General features: G+C 48.8%; 1 protein-coding gene across 1 annotated transcript; it reads left to right on the top strand.

The window, feature by feature from the left end:
• Positions 1–11,621: 11,621 nt before the first annotated feature.
• ZIC2 (Zic family member 2) lies at positions 11,622–17,465 on the top strand. The gene is made up of 3 exons (XM_039337639.1): positions 11,622–13,185; positions 15,247–15,410; positions 15,996–17,465. The coding sequence occupies exons 1-3, from the start codon at positions 12,120–12,122 to the stop codon at positions 16,281–16,283; spliced, it is 1,518 nt and encodes a 505-aa protein (XP_039193573.1). The 5' UTR covers positions 11,622–12,119; the 3' UTR covers positions 16,284–17,465.
• The last annotated feature ends 3,204 nt before the right edge of the window (positions 17,466–20,669 follow it).

The raw sequence follows: 20,669 nt of genomic DNA, 5'->3' as shown, positions 1-20,669 counted from the left end.
CTCGGCTGCTCATTCCATCCGCTCCCCGCTCTGGCCTCCAGCGATTGGCAGAGCGTTCGGCACATTTGAGCGGCGCGGTTGGGAACCAGAGTTTGGAAATGTGCGCGGGTGGGATTGGAGGGAGACCGATGATTGGCAGAGGCCAGGGCAGCGCGATTGGCTCCCATTCAGGCCGGGCGCTCAGCGGGGAACCGCCCTCGCGCTCCTGCCTGCGTCCTCTCCCCCTCCCCCTCTTTTTTTTTTTTTCGCACTTGCTCGAGCTCCTTCTTTCCCCTCCCTCCGCCGAAATAGTTGCCCTCGGCGGAAAAAAGAGAAAGGGAGAGAAAGAAGGGGGAAAGTTCGCGCCTCGTCGCCGAGGAAGCGCTAAGCGAGCGGCGGCCCGTGGCGGCGGGCAAGGCGGCTGACTCGAGTCCACGGTTGCGTTGGGGAGGAGCTGGGGCTTCCCTGCCACCTGTAGGGCGTCGGGTTTGCAGCTGAGCTAGGCGCTCGTTGAGCGATCCGCCCGCCTGAAGCTGCAACTCCGCTCTAGGTCTTCTGGGAGCGGCGCCTCTCCCAAGTCTTGTGTTTACAACAGGTTGTTTCTTGGCAAAAGCGACGCACAGGCGCGTGGAGAATGACGGCGGTTCTAATAATCCCCATTAATAGCTGCATCATTGACACTTCGGCGAGAACGCCTTATCTTCTTGTAGGACTAGGGAAGGTCTCCATTTCAAGGAACTTTCCCTTACCGAGTCACCCTGCTGAGACTGTCCGGTCTCAGCCGTGGCGTCTGTCAATCCTTGAAAGAGCCAGCCCCACCTGAGGGGACAGGGTGAGGGTGCAATTTTCCACGCGGGCACCGAAAAGGACCCGTGGATATCCGTTTCTCCTTCGACACGCCTTATTAAAGACCCGGGCGCTGACCTACCCGAGGCGGCCTCGTGTCTCCAGAAAAGCCGCTGCCTTGCCAGAAAGAGGAGGCAACGAGAGGGCTGGAGAGCCGCTGTGGAGAACTGCCACTGTCCCTTCCTTTTGATAAAGCAAAGAACGCATTGCTGTAACCGCTGGGGCAGGGAGAATTCGTTTCCCCAGAATTTCGTCTTAAAATGATCGGGTCTCAAAAAAAGGAGATCCCACTTTTTTAGTTTCCCCCTCACATCTCCTCTTCCTCTCCCCCCCCCCCGTGGTTGAATTAATCCCGCAAATGTTAAATCGTTGCTACCGAACGTCCAAATTTTTCTCGCGCCTTTCGATTCGGTTTATCCAAACCGTTTCCTTAACCCTTTGGGGGAAAAAAAATCCTAGGTCTCAGAGTGCTCTTTCCTCCCTCTAAAGTTCGTCAGGCCCTTTCAAGAAGAATATCTGGCTCTCAAAACTGTTTTCAGAAGCAGGTGGGAAAAAAAACAAAACAGGAACTAGTTCTGATTAGAAAGAAGCAGAGGAGGGAATGGCGGGCACCCAACTGTAGCTCCTCCCCCTCCTCCTCCTCCCGCTCTTCCTTTTTCTTACATTGATGCAAATAAATTAAATTTTGTACATTCGTACGTTCCAATGAAATTAATGCGATTTGCCTCCGGGGGAGAGGGGGTGCGGGTGGCTGTGGGAATGGCAAAGCAAAGTCTCTGTAAGGAAAGTACTTGCTCTAAAAATCTGGGATGAGGGAATACAATATTGCGATTGGGAAACGGAAGAGGAAGGGAAGCGGCCTTGTGGGGAACGCGAGCCGCTGCTGGAGCAAGCCTCACAAACGGGCAGTAGTAGCATTTCCTTTAAAACAAAACAAAAAAGTTACTAGTCCAGCTTAAAGACCGCGCGAAAAGACTCGGCGGGGGCTCTGGCGCTTGGATCGACGCGCCGCACTAGACAGGGAAGGCTGACTTTTCTTTTGGCCAAAGACCTGCATCTAATTTGCCACAGTCGGAAGTTGTGCGGAAAACCTCCCACGCCAAGTTCAATTTTCCTTGCAATAAAAACGATAGACTTTCCTTGAGCTTTTAGCCTAGAGAGAGGGGGGGAGGGAGGGAGGGAGGAGACCCCTTCCGCCAGGAACCGCCCCCGCTTTCTCACTTGCCCTCAGGTCGTGAGATAAGGAAGGGTCAGTCATTACAAGCTTCTGTGAGGATCTGGCCACCCAGCGAGTAGCGCGTGTGCGTCTCATTAAATATCTTCCCGAGCAATACTCATCCATCTTTCTTTCCAGGTAAAACCCACTGGGTCCAAAGGACTCTATTCCCTAGCAAGCTTTTTAAAGATCCCAAGTGTCGAGAATAAATACACTTTTCAGTGATTCTTTCCCCGTTGTGTCCTTCCGCCTTCCTGTTCGGATGGGTGCTTAAGGAGGAAAGGGGTCTTAATCGAAGTCTCGACATCAAACTGTTCTCCCGCAGTGCCCAGGTCAACCATAGCGGCAGGCTTGAGTTACAATACTGCAACTGCGCGAGGGTACCTCGAAAGGACCCCCCCCCGTTCCCCCTCTTGTCCAGTACAGCAAGATGGTATGGAGCTGCCATCGATTTCGAGCGTCTTAATCCCAATTGGTCTCCCTGACCCATTGCCTTTTTGTTGGGATCTCCAAAACAGTCGGTGCGAGGCTGGAAGGACGGGTGAATATCGTAACCTTGCATGTGGGAATGGTCTTTCGGTTTGGGACAATATGGACGATATTCTTGGTCGGGCCGATTGGATGGAAAACATACAAGCTGTTTTTGAAGAGGCCCGACTCTGTCAACGCGAGTTTTGTACCCCTTGAGGATGTGAGATTCGCACCTTGTACATTCAACCCTAGGCCAGGGCTAAGAAGCCCATCCTGTGACCCAGACTACCGTTTCTGTTATCTCGGGCGAGGATAACAAAATGAGGGCAGACTGAAGACTAGTTCCCTCCCTCCCAACCACCACCACCACCACCACCATCATCATCATCATCACAATCATCGATGTTATCTTCATCACCACCACGATTGTTAGTGCGCTAAGGAAAGCGCCTCGTCTGCCCGGTAGCTAAATAAACCTTATTCCTCAATCCTGGAGTGGAAAGCCGTAGGCTCGCGTCTGAATCCAGTAAAGCAGGGAACAACCGCGCACCGTTATTATTAGGCAACTGGTCTGTAAAACCAGGCCTGTCTGACCAGGATTCCCTCTTCGAAATTGTACAGGGCGAAAAATTCATGTTTTGTTTACTACTGTGGATCATTCAAAACCTATCAGAAGAAACAGGCAGAAATTCACTCACGATAAGGAGTATTTAGTTTAATTTTGAAATACCAGTTCTTCCACTTATTTCGCCAAATATAGTATATTTTCCCAAACCGATTACTGTAATAAGTCTCTTTGCTTTCTCTCTTCTAGTTTGTTTATTTGTTTTGTTTATCTCCCTTTCCCTCCTTTCTATTTCAGTCCACTGCACGTTTCGTAAATCAGCTCTCTAGAGTTCGTGTTTTTGTTTGCTTGCTGTTTAAGGCATTTGTTTCACGGTGGCATTATGCAAATATATGATAATGATCTTGAAACCCATTTGCAAGTAGTTGTCTTTAGTGCACACATGTTATTGATATTCGGGAGGTGGGGACGATATTCTAGCATAGAGAAAAATGCCTTCTGGGGAATAATTAAAACGAGAGAGCAATTAACAGCTTTTCTCAAGATCTTTTTAAAAGCCCTGCCAGCAGAACAGGCATCACATTCTTTAGGGGCGTGCGCGCATACACACACATATACACACACGCACACTATAGCTATATTAGTCAACACACTGGATTAAGTCAGTTGAAGTTGGGTTAGTTTTCATTTTAATTAAAGCCTTTCCTTCCTCCCCCCCTCTCCCTCCCTCTCTCCCATAGCTTAGTCGCTTTATGTTCGATGTGTTATGTATGCAGAACACAAAAAATAATTCAATAATTGGGCTAAGTACGTTGTGCACATCTAGGCATGGGAATCGGCTAAGAGAGAGAAGAGATATGTGTGGAGAGAACAACTTATTCAGCTACGATTTTTTTTAGATAACTGACTCCGGGATAACGTTCAATAAATTCCTATCATTCCTCTCAAAATCAAGGAGTTTGGGAGAGATTGGTTTTCTCTCCCTTCCTCCACAAGTACCTGTTGGTAAACTTAATGTCCTCACCCCATCCCTTCTTCCATAGGAACTACAATCCCGCACCTCTCATAAGGCACACATACTTTGTCCTAATGAAACCAGTAAATTAAGTAGCTGTCCCAGCCCATTTCTACACTAGTGATTTTACTGCGACGCCCAGCCGTTGCTATGGCGATCTATCTACCATTAATGAAGACAAGCTTTCCATTGCTATAGATTGATGCTATAAATCTCACGTGTGGATCTTGCCCTACTGAGCTTCACGGACTGTTTGGTTCTTGATTCTGCCCCCTTTTTGCGCCAGCTTCCATTAAAAATATTTTCTGCTACTGAAAATTTAAGGCTTATCTAGCGTATTTAGAGCCCTGCAGGGTTAATTCAGCAAATTCCTGCAGTGTAGTTGGAGGAAAAAGGAGGGAGTACAATTAATCAGTGGAGCAGCTTGTCTCCCAGAGTTGTGGGTGCTCCATCACTGGAGGTTTTCAAAGATAGAACGGGCAACCATTTGACCAGGGTAGAATAAGGTTTCCTGCCTTGAGCAGGATTGGACTAGAAGGCTTCTGAGGGTCCTTCCAGCTCTTTGGTTTTATGTTCTAAAAGGGTTAAGTTTTACTTGATCTTCTGCCACTGAGGTAAGAACAAGTGAAATGCATTACTGTAAGGCCTTTGGGCCTTTTTAACTCTTCAGAGTAGAACAAATGTGGGATATTCAGGTGGGTCCCTCAGCGAGATCCGAAAGCTGTTTAAAATCAATGGCTAATGTATGCAAGTAATAATCAGCATGCCAAGCAAATGGATTTCCCAGTTAAAAACTGCTGCCTTCCATGCTTTGTCTCAGTTCTGGATCAATTAAGCTGAAGCAACCCCCTTTTCTTCTCTTTTCTTCCTCTCATACAAAGGAACCTGTTTCCACCTCCGTTCCAAACACACAGGCATACTTACCAAGATTCTAATTGTTGTTGTTGTTGTTATCTGCCATGATCTTGCAGGTTAGATGCCGGTGTCAGAGAGCTGCGGGGATTTATCAGAGCAAAGCAAGCTGGAATGCACGCAGCGACCCCAAGAAACCACACTTAGCATTACAATCCTATGCGCATCAGTTCAAAGTAATCAGCACCTTGAGTTAAAAGGGGTTTGCTGTTCCGTGGCAGTATATTGAATCTATTGGATCACACCCTGAAAGAACTTGTGCCAGTTGACTGTGAGCAAAAATCCCCTTCCTTAGTTTTACAGGTTTGCCTACTACGGAATTTTTGAAGTAGATTTGGAAGGATACTATGTATTTATTTATGTGGGAGGAAACTCAAAAAGGTTTACACTTGAGTAGGTGTTTAGGAATCCGTTGTGAAGCTTTAGTTACATACCCATTTATCTGTAAGTTAAGTCCAGTACATATATAATGAAAAATACTTCCAAATAAACTCCATCAAATTGTATTGTACATGTTTTGATTTTTTTCTCAACCCCTTGAGGAAAGGGATACATGGCCTAGCACATACAAATAATATCCATGTGATGATGTGGTATATATTTAGAGATGTTACCAGCAACTATTTTTAACATATAGAATGAAAATAACAATTCTGTTACTCTCTCCCTGCTCTTAGCTCTAATCTGCTTTCCTGATACCCACTGGAAATTTGAGGATGCTTGTTGGGCTGCAGAAAAGGTGAAAAAAACAACAGTGACATACAGAAACCCCTTCAGCTCTGGGGTCTGAATACATTAAGTGAGATTGAGATTTCTGTGTTTTCAAAATTGAGGGTCTCACCTTGAAAAAAATTCCTAAATATGGTGATAAACATGGTGACTGCCATTTTAGGTAATATTGCTTTACAATGAAGCTATATTAATTGGACAGTTCTGAACCAGCTGATACAAAGAAGCTTTATAAAATATTTTAAAATAGGTGTGGGTGTCTGCTCAAAAATAAATTCACAGAATCCAGTGAGACTTACCCATAGCTGGGCGAGATTGCAGCCAAAATGTTAAATTTATGCAGCTTCCTCTCACATTGGCAGCCAATATATTTCCTCCCAAATAACAGGACTATCTTTTTAATACTGAAAACATAACTGGGTTATTAAATGTATGAGATTACAAAACAAATACCATCTGTTTCTCTCTATGATTATATATTTATATAATTTATCTATCTTTTCAATCCAAACAGACTTTAGGCAATTAGAGGACAATTTAGCCAAACTGTCACTCTGAAAAGGATACAGGAAGGCTGCCTCTGTTGCCCAGATTTACTCTGGTTCTAATATCTCATTTTGGGTGTACATCAGTGTGCACTTTACTTTTAGAAGAGCAAATGCTGCCAAAATTGAATGGTTGTCTCTGGCGGTGATAGAGATACATCTTTCTTTTCGGTCCCTTATTTTTCAGCAACCGATTGGAAGAAGCTGTTTTGAGATAAATCAAGCAGCGACATTTTGACGGCTTCCCTAAGTATAAGCAATATGGTTCCTGGCTGCTTCTCTTCCTTATGAATGGCAGCAGGAAGGATCTGACCCCAGCTGTAGCCAGGAGGGAAAGGCATCCCCAAGCCGCCACTTGTTCTGCATTCCCAGAACAAGGCCAGCTGGCCAGACCCACAGCTGGGGAGAGGCCGGAAAAAGCAGAGCAAGACATGCCAAGGAGAAGCTCTGAGTCTCCTATACATGCTTATATAAAAGGGTCTGGTTTTTGTAAACAAATAAGTTTTAGTCACTGGGTCAATTGGACTTCCACTCAAAGTAATGCATTTCATTGAAGTTGTGCATTTTCCTCCATTGACATTTGACACACAGACACATGAGGCTTCGGTGGGTTTTAAGCAGCTCAATACCTGGGCAATTGGAACCCGTTTTTTGATCCTCTTCTCGTCCCCAAAAGCCTTGTGCTCCAAAGAGCCACTGTCTCTGGCCAAGGGTGAGTGATAAATGTTAATAGGATTGAAGAAGGAAGGTGCGGATGGCTTCTTCTTTGACTGGCTGGCTGTTGTGGCACATTGTTGTTTTTAGCGTTCTCCTTCAAAAGTTATATAGCTTTGGCTGATATTCCCATGATGTGTAAGAGATTCTTCCTTGGCTTTCTGTCAAAATGCTGACAAAAAAGAAAGAGGGGAGAGGATCTCTGCGGTTCTGAAGGTGGACACTCCAAACTATAGATTACAGAAGGAGGCTGCCCTCTATAGATTCCTCTCTCTTCTGATCTTCAAAGGTCAGGGGTTGAAAGGGCTAGAAATGGTTGATCTTGAGTTTGGGAATATCCTGTTGATGAGCCTGTTGAATTTGTAAGCATCTGTGATGCAGATCTGAAGAAATTGGTCTGTGTGTGTGGGGGGGAAGACCCTCCTCCTCCAATTCAAAGTAATTTGGAATGACTTTACAAGCTGAATTTATAATCTAAAAATGAGATGTTAACAGGAAATCCGGGATCTTCCTCTTCCTCTCTTTTCCCCTTCTCAAAATTCTTCTCCCACCACAATTTAAAACAAATGCACTGCACAAATCACAGAACACTCTACACACTTTTATTTGGAAACAAATCTGATCAACTTGAGGAATAAACAAATCTAGCATGGGCACTCAGCACATTAACTGACAGATTCCCATCATAAACATGAAAAACATTTTTTAAAATTTGGGTTTCAGTGGGAAACAAACCAGCCTAATAACAATAGACAGGCTGTGTTAATCTGAGGCACATTCAATGGGGGCGGGGAGGAGCCCCTAAATTACATGGAATTAATTCCCAAGCAAGCAGCATTCACTTTTAAGATATTTTATCATTGGGTAGGTTGTGCCTACTGGAAAAGATTTAAGAGTACATTCCACACACTTCCTTAGAACACATTTCTAATTCAAGCTTCAGTTTTACATTTGCCTAGCCTTGAGTAAATTCACAGAAAACAGGGAGGCCTTCTAAGAAGCATGCACAGGTTTGGGAAGAATAAAAAAATTGCAGTTCTCCTTAGGAAAAGGTTTACACGAAAGCAGACCTTAGATTCTCAACACTTTGTATATACTTTTTCTGTACAGTTATCTACATGCAGGAGTTATCTACATATCCTCTGGCCCAAGAAAATCTGTTCCCGCATCAAAGGAAGCGGGAGCTTCTGCAAAGCCAGTCCGAGAGGCAAAAGGATCTCATGGGTTTCCCTCCCTGGGATTCCAGATGTCAATTTCAAGGAGCAGGAATCTCAAAGTGGCCAATTATAGGAAATACTAAGACCACAAAAAATAGCAAACCCTGCCACCTTCGCAGTCTGGAAAAGCAAAAGGCAGAAACGGAAAAAGAATTACACTTACAAGCCAGGGACCTGTTTTCCCAAGAGTTGTTCCTGAGAAGCCTCCCAGACAGTGTAGACCAGGCCTTCTGCAAGAGATGCCTCGGACCTCACTTTTCCAAGGAACTTTGCTTGCTGGCCGCTTTCTCTTCTGGTAAAGGCAGCGCTGTGAAGGCTGCACTTCGGCCTTCACAGCGCTGAAAGAGACGGCAGGCTTGTTTTCAGGAGCTTCTCTCTCCCACCCCCACCCCCTTTCCTGGTCACCCCACTGTTGGGGGGGGGGAAACGGGAAGGTTCTGCAGTTTGGAGACTAATAAAGCGGGAGGAGGAGCGGCAGAAAGGTCAAGCTTTGAACTTTCTGCAGGGAGAGGAGAAAACGAAGTTTGGAAGAAAAGCACGGAGTTTGAGCCTAAGGAGTTTCCTACTGGAAGGAACTATTTTATCCAGACACCCAAACGTCCTGGACAATCAAGAGGGAGGAGGCCGAAGGCAGGCAGGCAGGCAGGCAGGAAGGAAGGAAGGAAGGGTGGGTGGGTGGCATGGTAGCCACCTTCACAAGGAAGGAAGGAAGGGTGGGTGGCATGGTAGCCACCTTCACAACCATTGTGGGAGCACTCTCTTCCCTTCTCTGGACAAAACAGAGGAAGCCAGACGCCGTTTTCCCAATACCTTCCCTTAATACCGAGTGGAATGGATCCTCGAGCGAACGAGTTCAGGCCGCGTACACCGCCTGTACAGTTGCGCTGCGGTCAAGTTCGCCGAATACCGGGAGCTTGGAAGAGGCCGAGACCGGTTTAGCTGTTGCTGGCGCCGCCGCCACCACCACCTCTGGCCCGGCTTTTTTGCCCGCCGCCCAAGCTCCCGATTCCGGAAAGGGGTTGCAAAAGGCGAGCCTCGGCCAAACAGGCTGGCCAGATCAATAAACGAGAGGGCGCGTCTCTCGGGGTTGCCCTCTCCGCCTCCTCTTCCTCCTCCTCCTCCGCCTCCGCCTCCGCCTCCTCCTGCCAGCCGGCCAGAGAAGCGGAGGCGCTGGGCAGCTAGTCTGTCCCGGGAACGAGGTAAAAGCCAACGAAAGGGCCGGGGCGCCCGCTTCGCCCTCCCGAGACGGGGAAGCCGTGAGGGGCAGCGCTTCGTCTTCAAAGCCCGTTTCGGCTGTCAAAGAAAGCAGCCTTGGCTCAGGGTGAAGGAGCAACCGCTGTCCGGGTTTACTTCTGGGTAGCTGGGGGTAAAACACTTTTTGATTTCATAATTAATTCGTGTGTGTGTGTGTGTGTGTGTGTGTGTGTATACACGCGGTGGAGGGCGAAATAAAGCATAAAACAAAAGGATTTGTCCAAAAGTATTGTTAAATCTTGTATGACGTTCTATCTACTCACCTATAGAATAGATTTTAAGAATTTACCTCATAATTAATCTAACAAAATCTGTTTAGAAACAGACCTGTGCTAAGATGATGATAATGATGGTGATGATGATGATGATAATAATAATAATAATATACATTATACATATTATTATTATTATTATTGTTGTATAATTCTACAATTGTAAAATTGTAATATCTTAAAATAAATAAAAAAATGTTTTCCGGGTTTTCTAGAGCCGCACAAGTGGGTTGTTTTGCTTAAATGGAAAAAAGAAGATGGCGCCATTACTTCTTGTTATTGTTGTTATTTCAGGATTGCTGTTTTTATGGGGTCAATTTACCCAACACAACACAATCAGGTCACGTTCTTGATAGAAGCGAATATTGGGAATTTTCACAAGGTTTTTTGGCCGATTTCAACCCCAAAGAACTGACCGTTGATTCTGACCCTGCTCGTCCCATCTCGCTCCCTCACAAGCGCGCGCGCGCGCACGGATCTTTCAGCGCAGATTTGAAGGGCCCGATTGTCTCCCCCCCCCCACCGCCCTCCCCGACGTGCGGCTAGCTCCCTTGTCCCCTCCTGACCACCCCCAACCGGCCCTCTTCCTTCCTTGACACGAGGAGCAGACAACTCTATTTCCACCCGTGCCGCGGCCTCTTCAGCGCGGCTTAGCTCCCGGGAAGGGGGAAGGTTTAGGAACTCCCGTCGGTTTCGGCCAAGCCGCCGGGCATCTTCCGAGGGGACTACCGCTGCCTGCCTCTCCCCGCCGAGCCATTTCCTACTAGCGGCTCTCCCCCGGCCTCCTGCCCCACCCCTTGACAGTTCAGGGTGACGGGGTCCCTCTCTTCTCCAGGGAGAGTGAAGCCCCCGCGGAGGTTCTGCTTCTTTGCTCCCTTCTCCGCAACCGAAGCTGTGCCCGGCGGTCGCTGCGGTCAGCGGTCTCCGATCCCTCCTCCCCCTCCCCTCCCCGACAGCCCGTTCTCTCTGCCCTCTGATCCAAAGGTTGCCTCTTTCTCGCCTTGGATCGGAGGAAGGGGGTGCCCACCGGGACTTGGAGAGCGTTGCCCGCTACCCGGAGGGGGAGGGGAGAGAGAGAGAGAGAGAGAGAGAGGCGGATCGAAGCAGGGGACTCGCGAGTGGCGATTAGCCCATCTATGGGGGGAAGGATCGGATTGATGGGCCGGAGCGACCAATGAGAGGGCGCCTGGATAATGGCCTGGCTGCTGTTAAAGGGGGCGGTGGGAGAGGAGCTGCCAGTCCAGCCTAGCAGCTAGCGGGAGAGGCTGGGAGGAGACGCGGGTGGAGAGCGGGGGATAAAAACCAACCACCGCAGCGGCGCCCACCTCAACAAGGAAGCGAGGAGGAGAGGCGAAGGGAAGACCAGGGAGGACGCCCCCCTCTGCGCGCGCCAAAGAGAGGAGGAGGAGGAGGACAGGAGCGGCTCTCCCCGCTCCCCCTCGCGGTTGGAGGCTCCTCATGGCGGGCGCTAGCCATGCCTGAGTGGGACCCGCGCCCGGCCTGAGGGACGCACATTGGGCACTTCCCACCGCCTGCGTTATTGTTCCGGACTGCCTTCTTTTTTCCTCTTTGCTTTTTTTCTTCCAACCCCCCCCCCCCTCACCGCTCTCCTTCCCTCCTTCCCTCCCTCCCCTCCCCTCCCTCCCTCCGGCCCCTCCCACCCTTCCCAACTTAAAGTGAGCGGTTGGGTGGTTGTGGCAAGAAAGAGGCGCCGGTTTCCTTCCTCGCCGAGGAAGCCGCGGCGGCGGCGCCTGCAAGTTTGGAGCTCGTCAGGCAAAGCGAATGGCGGGCAGCGGCGAAGGAGAAGGGGAGCAGTGATCCCGAGCAGGGCCGGGGAGGGGGGAGAGGGGAGGAGGAGGAGGAGGGCAGCGTGTTTGTTTTCGGAAAGCGTGCGGTTTGTGAGGAAAAAGCCGCCACTCTCGCTCGCCCGCGCGTGCGCGCACCTCTTTTCCTCCCTGTGTACGTGCGTGCGCGCCCGCGCGCGCGCGGCTCTCACTATATAGCTCCTCGCCTGTGTGTGCGAGAGGCTGTTGGTGTGACTGTGGCGCTGACATCTCTTCGCCGGGGGTTTGTGCCTTGTGTTTTTATTTTCCCAGGGAAAAGCGAGAGCCCCCCCTCCCTCCCCCCCACCGCTCTCTCTTTCTCTCTCTCTCTTTCTCTCGCCTCCTGCCTCTCCCCGGACTGCTCTTTGCCTTCGTCCCTTCAGGGCTGCCCTTCCCGCCTGCCGGCCGGCCCGCCCCCGCCTCAGCCGTTTTAATACCCTTCGGGTTGCCGCCTGCGCCTGGACTCGTCTCGGCAGCGCCGTTCGTTCTTTCTTTCGCTCCGGCGGCGTCGGCGTCGGCTGCAGCCCAGAGCCCCGGACCTTGGAGGGGGGTTCGAGCGGCATGCTGCTGGATGCGGGGCCGCAGTTCCCCGCGCTGGGAGTGGGCACGTTCGCCCGGCACCCGCCCCCGTCGGCGGCGGAGATGCAAGAGCGCGAACTGAGCCTGCAGAACAGCTTCGTGGACTCGGCGGCGGCGGCGGCGGCGGCTCACCTGGGGGCCTTCAAGCTCAACGCGGCGGCGGCGGCGGCGGCGGCTCACGAGCTCTCCCCGGGGCAAGGCTCGGCCTTCAGCTCGCAGGCACCGGCTTACCCGCACGCCGCCCATGTCGGCTCCTACTCCGGGCCGCCTTTCAACTCCCCGCGGGACTTCTTGTTTCGGAGCCGAGGCTTCGGGGAGCCGGCGGCGGGCGGCGGCGGCCAGCACGGGCTCTTTGGAGCGGCGGCAGCGGCCACGGGCGGCCTCCACCATCCGCACGCGGAGGCGCAGAGCCACCTGCTCTTCCCGGGCATCGGAGACCAGCATGGCGCTCCCGGTTCACCCAACGTACTCAACGGGCAGATGCGCTTGGGCTTACCCGGAGAAGTCTTCGGTCGGTCGGATCAGTACCGCCAGGTGTCCAGCCCCCGAACTGACCCTTATTCGGCAGCCCAGCTGCATGGCCAATACGGCCCCATGAATATGAACATGGGCATGAACATGGCGGCACACCACGCTCACCACCCGCACGCCCACCCGCACGCCCATCACCACCACCACCATCACCACCACCCCGGGGCCTTCTTCCGCTACATGCGCCAGCAATGCATCAAGCAGGAGCTGATCTGCAAGTGGATCGACCCGGAGCAGCTCAGCAGCCCCAAAAAGAGTTGCAATAAAACTTTCAGCACCATGCACGAGCTGGTCACTCACGTCTCCGTCGAGCACGTCGGGGGCCCCGAGCAGAGCAACCACATCTGCTTCTGGGAGGAGTGTCCGCGCGAAGGGAAGCCCTTCAAGGCCAAGTACAAGCTGGTCAACCACATCCGCGTGCACACGGGCGAGAAGCCTTTCCCCTGCCCCTTCCCGGGATGCGGCAAGGTCTTCGCCCGCTCCGAGAACCTCAAGATCCATAAAAGGACGCACACAGGTCAGTCGGAACCGACGAGGAAGAAAGCGGGGAGGGGCGGCGACTAGATGGGGGCCGCGGGGAGGGCAGGTCGGCAAAAATCGCTTCTTTCGGGCTCAAATTCGAAAAGAAAGGCTTGCTTCCTTCCTTCCATCCTGCGCCTCGCTCCACCTACAGGGACGACGGCTGGTAAACCCTTAGTTTATTTTAATCCCTGCGGTTTTTTTTAAATAGTACGAAGCTTTAGCTTTGAGCAATTTTTTTTTTTTTTTAAAAAGGAATATATTTAGAGGTCCACGCGAGTCTCGCTTATTGAGTTTTGCACTTCTCGGAGTAAAACCAAGCGTGCGTTTAAGTAAATCTAGTTAGGAACCAGCCATTTTCCGTGGGAAAAACCGAAGCGCCGAGACCGCACTAGAGTTGGAAATGCGGGCGGGATGTAAGGCGGCAAAAACAAGCTGTAGCCCTCCGTCCTTTTTTGAGCGTTAACAACAAAGGGAAACTCGGAGATTTCGAGGATTACTCGCACAATAAATGTACACTCCCCACGAGGAGCCTGATTTAGAAATCCATCCGATTTATTTCTGAGTAAATAGAGAGAAGCCTGGAAAGTTACCGAAATACGCGCATTAACTGCAGTATCCAGGAGAATGAGTAACACACGGCGCTTGTAAAAAAGGAACGTAGGGAACTGAAAGTAGATTCGCTTTTCTTCCCAAATGAGTTCTGTTTTTTAGAGCAGGGGCGTCCTCCTTTCGCAGAGCGATGCTGGTGCTTTTCATTTCATTTTAAGGAGATAAGAAATAACGCTTTCTCATTTGGAAAGCCTCACTCGCAGCCGCTGAAGCGTTTTTGCATTATTTTGTTTATATTATGCAATAATTGCCGGAGGATTTAACTTTCAGGTTTAGAAGCCTCTCAGACTTAGAGGGCCAAAACGACTCGCGATTTTGTTGCTAAGTCGAAACGATGAAATTAAAAGACCATCAGTTTCCAAGGTGTTTTCCCCCTGGTCACATTTAAGCCCAGAGGTTTGGTTTGGTTTGGTTTTGCCTCGCCTCTTCACCCCCCCCCCGCCCCCGGCGCTGAAAAAAAGTCAAATATTTTAGCGATTTCCGGACATCAGTATTAACGAAAAGACTTCTCTGGGCCTTCCTAGTTGTGTTGTTGACGTGTTAAGAGCCGACCTAGGTGCCAGACAGCTTTTAACGAGGTTTAACAAATCCGAGGCGTTGATTTGAAGGGAGATGGCCGCGATTTGGCACTGAGCGGTTTGCCTTTAAGGAACAATTTACGTATTAATGGAATTTCTTGTGAATTTGCCCATCTCTCCGACCTCCGATTTAAGGGGAGAGGATCGTGAGATTGTGGCAGTTGAATTCTCACACCTACAAATTACTCTGGCAACAGGGTGAAAAAGCTCGGAAGATTTTGCAAGTATTTTCTTCCACACTCCCACATTCTCCCCCCCCCCCCACATTGCCACCTACTACCCCAGGCAGATCTACCAGGATTAACTTCCAATGTCCTATTAATGAAAAAATAATAATAAACACACCCGTTTGTCCTGGTGCTTGTTAGTTTTATTAAATCTGGATTGACCTGGGAAGCTAATTTTGCTTCTAAGCTGTATCCTGAAATAGAAACAGGGCCGCGGTCTCTTGCTTTCCGCGTGGAATTTAGGATTTGAAACAATGGCCACAGGTTGTCTTTCACACGTGTGATCTCTCTCCTTCTGTTTATGTCTGCCTAGGAAACCCAAGTTTACAGCTCCAAGAACTTTCTCAAATTCCCGGATTGTCATGTTTTAGCTAAGTCCCGCCATACTGTACTGCCTTCTTTTGTTCTTCTCAGCTCGAGAAAGTATCAAATTAAAGTGTTTAGAAATAAGGTGGCATTTAATCACTGAATAATGTCTTCCTTTAGGCCTGGCATATTCTCCTTTCTGTACAATCACTCAGTCACTACAGGTGACTTTCCATCCCTGAAAACGGACTCCTTCATTAAGCGGGCTGCATCCGGCCTCGGTGGGCTGATCCTTTTTGCAGCGATTTACCCCATGGCTGTCCTTCTTTCTTGCAGGGGAGAAGCCCTTCCAGTGTGAATTCGAAGGCTGTGACAGGCGCTTTGCCAACAGCAGCGACCGGAAGAAGCACATGCACGTTCACACTTCGGACAAACCCTACTTGTGCAAAATGTGTGACAAATCTTACACCCACCCCAGCTCTCTGAGGAAACATATGAAGGTAACCCATTGGCACTGGCCTGGGAAGGGGATTAGGAGGACCAGGGAGGGAGAGGGAGTAGGAGAGAGAGGAGGGAGTCGGCCTGGGCTCCTGGGAAGCCAAAGATCCCTTGAAATGGGGGCTTTCGTCTTGGGGAAGAGGGAGCCCAGGAGTTGAATCAGAAATGCCTGCTTTTCTGTGTCACAATTTATATCACTTTATTTTGCACAGAAGAGAATTGGGGTTCTCTAGGCTGTCTAGGAAGACTGAAATTAACAACCCCGTTTTAAGGAGGGCTTTGGTGGAGACACTCAGCCTTAGCTCCGGGAAGCTCCATTATTTATAATGGAGAAAAATATTATTATTAATATAATAAAAACAGCACCACTTGAGCATGGCATGGACAAAATCATCATCAGTCAATTATAAAGGCCAGTTTTTACTTGGCACAGCTTACACCCAACCATGATAACTTACATCAAACATCAACCTCGGCCTATTCCAGGTCCTTGGGGACTAGATAGGTGGATAAAAATGCCAAATCCTGTCTAAACATCTGACTGAGGGTGTGAACAACCACAATAATTGTTTTGCTTTGCCTTATAGGTTCATGAATCATCTCCACAAGGCTCGGACTCCTCGCCCGCTGCCAGCTCTGGCTACGAATCCTCCACCCCTCCGGGTTTGGTGTCCCCCAGCACAGAGACCCAAAGTACGACCACCTCCAACTTGTCTCCCGCAGCTGCTGCGGCCGCTGCTGCAGCAGCAGCAGTGGCTGCATCTGCAGTTCATCGGAGTGGTAGCAGCAGTGGAACGGGTGGCTCCGGAGGTGGCGGTGGCGGTGGAGGGAGCCATAGTAGCCTCACCTCCAATTTCAATGAGTGGTACGTCTGAAGACGCCCAGCACAGCAGCCACTCTTCTCAGATCCCTGGGGACCAAGCAGTCAGAGTCCTTTTGCAACTCTCTGTTTTATCTCTCATTCACTCCCTTTTTTTCTCCTTTTGCTTGAATTGGAAACATTCCGAAGCAGAGAGAGAGAGAGAGAGAGACTGAGAAATGCTGAGAGGGGCTCTTTAAAAAAGAGAAGGAATAAGAAGAGGAGAGGAAGTCTACAAAGCAGCAAAGGATTCTCCCCACCCAGAGACAGCCCCTGCTTCCACACTTGCAAATATTCCGTATGCAGAGATTTGTCCCTTGGGCCTCCAAGCGCCTTGCGAACAAAAGATCAGAGTTCGTCCATCTCTCCCAGTGTACATAAAGGAATCCTAGGTGGTAATCAATCTTTTCTTATTGTATAGAAATTGGTCCACGTTGTGAACTATGGATTGCTTTTCCTTTATCATTTCTCACACAGAGCTGTTTCTGCCTCCTGAGCATCCTTCTCTTCTCTTCTCTTCTCTTCTCTTCTCTTCTCTTCTCTTCTCTTCTCTTCTCTTCTCTTCTCTTCTCTTCTCTTCTCTTCTCCCCTCCCCATTCTTCATTCTTGAATTCACCAATTTTAAAAGGGGAGAAGGGAAAAACATGAAAGCAAATGTTTTTTTTTCCTGTAATTGTGGTATTGAATATTGTGTTCCCTTTAAAAGAGGCAACTTTGATTGTAAACTTCATTAAAATATAGATCTGAAAGATTTTTTTAAAAGTGCCAAAGTCTCTATGTTGTTTTCAAAATGACCCAGATAAATTCCCCCCTTCTTCCCAACACTTGTGAATGTATTTTCTGTTAGCTGGGTTTACATGTGATGTTTTAGTGCTTTTTGCTAGTTCCTGTTTGGAAATTTGTGGGGGGTGGGAATAGGTAAAATAAAGTAGTGCCGTTAGGGATTTTTTTTTCGTAATAACACCCTTCCTTTTGTAAATACCTATTGCCATATTTATCCATTTGTAATTAAATTATGGTATTAACTTGCTACAGAGGAAACAGTATTTATAAAGAATGTTTCTTAACTATAAATATGTACAATTGTGAGCATAAACTGTTTCAGAATTTTTTTTTATTTGGAGGTTTATGTGGTTTCATCATTTCTTGTGATTTTTTTTGAGAGTAATGCATACAGAAATATAATAAAATGTGTTGAAACTGCAGTCCATGATATTTTTAATCCACATATATCTTTATCTTTATCCCAATAAACTAAAAGTGTTCATACCTGGCTAGAGTGAGGCTAGTAAGTTGATTTTAAAAGTAATTAAAACCAAACATAATTGTAGAAATTATACAAAAGAAATACTGCTAATTTCTTTTTTAATTGTAAAACTCATTTTACATTTCAAAAACTGAAATACTATAACCCCTCCCCAGAACTGCAGGCTCAACTTGCATATGTACATTTATTTGAGAGTAAGTTAGAATGAGCAGTGAGTTTTACTATTCAATAAACACACATAGGATTGCCTTGAGCAAAACTTGGGGAAAGGCCCCTGGGGTACCTATGCAGTCTGAATGCCAGCTCAGCAGAGGACTTAACATGGGTTTAATTTCTCACCCTTTGGAAATAAAGTGGATTTTAAAATGAACAGAAGTTTGAAGAATGATTTTAATTGAAATAATTCATTTGTTTTTAGTTTTATACTCCTCTTGGCCCAAATTAATGATATCAGAATTACTAGTTTCTTGTTTTTTTAAAAAAACATAACATTCATGCATTCTCTCTAAGAATACCCCCAACTTCTTGAAGTGGTGGGTTTTCTGTGTTGCTTTTTATATTTTTACATGATAATTTTTAATGAAGCTAACAAGTTGGGGTGTTGGCTTATTTATTTTTAAAGGAGAGCCATACATTTTTGCTACATCTCAGCAAAACTGAGGACTTTTTACATAATTCCAATAATAATTTATTTTTCTTTTATTATTCTTATTTTAAATTGCCTACTAATTGAAAGTCAACATTTATTCTTGCTGGGGATATTAAGTGCATGCAATTTACTGCACTATAAGGGCCAAGAAGAATATTGACTGTATATGCATTAATACACTGGAGCATGTATAACCCCCTTCACGTTATCACTATAAAATATAAAATCCTGTCCTACATGAGTGGAAATTTAAAGGTGCCTTCCTCCCCCCCCCTTCTTTTTAAAAAACATCCCAAATTCTCTTCCCCTTTGAGGCTGAATACATTTCGTCCTCCGATCTGAATGCGAAATCCTCACTCAGGCAAGCCTTTTGAAAGCTTCTTTCGAACAATCTAGAGGGAACCGGGCTTAATAGCTTGAAATCTTCGAAAAATCGGCCTTTGCCGAAAACCGCCCAATTTCAACCGCCTGAACACAGAAAGCAACCGCGCGCAGCTCCTTCCTTTTCCTAAGCGCTGCAGAGTCGTGATCCTGGCGTGTGATCCACGCTGCCCAAACAACTCGCAAAAGAGACAAGAGTGGTTTCTTTCTGGCCCTCCACTCCGGGTTGCTCTCAAACACGATCTCAGCCGTGGCAAGGAAGAGAAGAGTCGGAGTTGGAATCCTAGGCGGATCGGTTTGCTAAAGCATAAAGACCCACTTACTTCCACTTTACTCCCGCGCTGGCTTTTCAGACGCGCGTTATTGCTATCTGGGTGCTTGCGCGGTGGAGGTAGAAACCCAACTTTCCACAGGGAAAGTGGAGGCCGGAGATAATTAGGGTTGTCACCCTAGTTTCATTCTCCCTCGGAGTCAGGTTTCCTCCGCTCTTCTCTCCGGTGCCGGATCCACTGCTCCCCATTCATTCATTCATTCACTCAGTCATTCTCCAGGGTACAATGCAAAAAAAACCCGAACGAACAAACAAACAAAAACCAACAACAACAAAACCCTCCCCAAACTTTGAAGCAATCGAACGGCTGTTAAAACCTCGTGTTCCTCTCTTAATATTATTAAGGCCACCGTCCGTCTCTTCCTCTTTCCTTAGTTTTATTAAAACCATCAGCACGGGACGTTGCTCCCTGGAGAAGCCGCGCCCGAGAAGCCCGGAGGAACCGGAGCTGGCTGCGCTGAAGTTGCAGGCCGTGGTTGCGCCGCGACCGTTTCACTAAACCAGGCCTGGGTTCCCCAAGCCGAGCCGGCTTAAGGGAGGCGAAAGTTCCCTCCAGCCTGCACTTCATCGACCCCCGTCGCTTTCCAGAGCCCCCCACCCACCCATCCACACCGCGAGAGGCGGACTGGCTGGGAGTCGTTGTTCCGGGCTGGACTCTCCAGAGGGAAGAGCCTTCGCGGCGACGGCCGTGGGCAGCCCTGTCAACGTCCCTGCTTGTCCCCTCTCCCGTCCAGGGAGCCGTCGGGATCCAGCGCAGCACGCCGAAGGAGGGATCCTGTTCCCCAAGCCCGGACGGGGTTGGAAGCTCCTGGAGACGGTGGAGAAGCAGCCTGGAGCGAAGGAGGACGGCTTCTGCTCCGGCGCGGCTCCAAATGCCAAAGCCCCCGGTCCTCCCGCCTGTTGGAAGCCGCCTTTTCCTCCCTCCGAGCCCCCCCCCGGGGTGGAGGGGGGAAAGGGAGGAATAGGAGTCCCGTCCGCCCCTTCCCTCGTTGCCCCATTCATCTGGGGCAACCCTGACCTTGAACTTGAGCTGACCTTGGCCGCCCCGGCATCCGCTTTCCCAAGGCGGGCAGGGACTGGATTTCGGCCTAGGGGTAGAAAGAGAGTGCGGAGATCGCGGAGGTCCACGGTTTCCTACCAGAAATGTCTCCAGAAGAGTCCAGAGACGTCTTCAGTGCTGGTGCCGCCTGAATAATGCCCGAGGGAACACCGGCTTAGCGGGCATAATAGAGGCGTTGTAAAGAATGGAGGGCAAATGACCTTAAAGGCGAGGCTTGAAAGACTGGGGTCTCCAACACACACACACACACACACACACACACACACACACACACACACACACACACACACACACACCCCATCCCGAACTTGGGGACTTTTATCCGCATCCGAGCTGGCAAGCTAAAGCCACCGCCTAAAATGGCCGTGGGATCAATCTTTGACTCCTTCTCTGAAGCTGCGGTCGCCCAGATTAACTCAAGAGAGCTGCAATGGCAGCTACTCCCAGACAAAACTGGCCTGCAGTTATGGGATCGGGGTGGAATGGCAGCGCAAGGAGGAGGAGAGACCTGTGGGTAAAAAATAGTCCGGCTGCGCCAGTTCGCTTGTAGCCCCGAATGCGTCTTTCCCGTTTATCGTGGTTTGGCCAAGGTCTGTCCCGTTTTACTGTTATTTTTTTTTTAATTTGATAATAGTGGTGGCGAGGGTAGTTAATTTTCCAGCAGTTAATTCTAGGTATTCTTTAGGGCCATGGCCTTATGTTGTACTGATGGAC

The sequence above is a fragment of the Crotalus tigris genome, unplaced genomic scaffold (assembly GCF_016545835.1).
Source record: "Crotalus tigris isolate CLP2741 ecotype Arizona unplaced genomic scaffold, ASM1654583v1 scf7180000017685.4511686, whole genome shotgun sequence".
NCBI classification, from domain to species: Eukaryota; Metazoa; Chordata; class Lepidosauria; order Squamata; family Viperidae; genus Crotalus; species Crotalus tigris.
The sequence above is the reverse complement of the archived record's forward strand: the minus strand, read 5'-3'. Positions and strand labels throughout refer to the sequence as shown.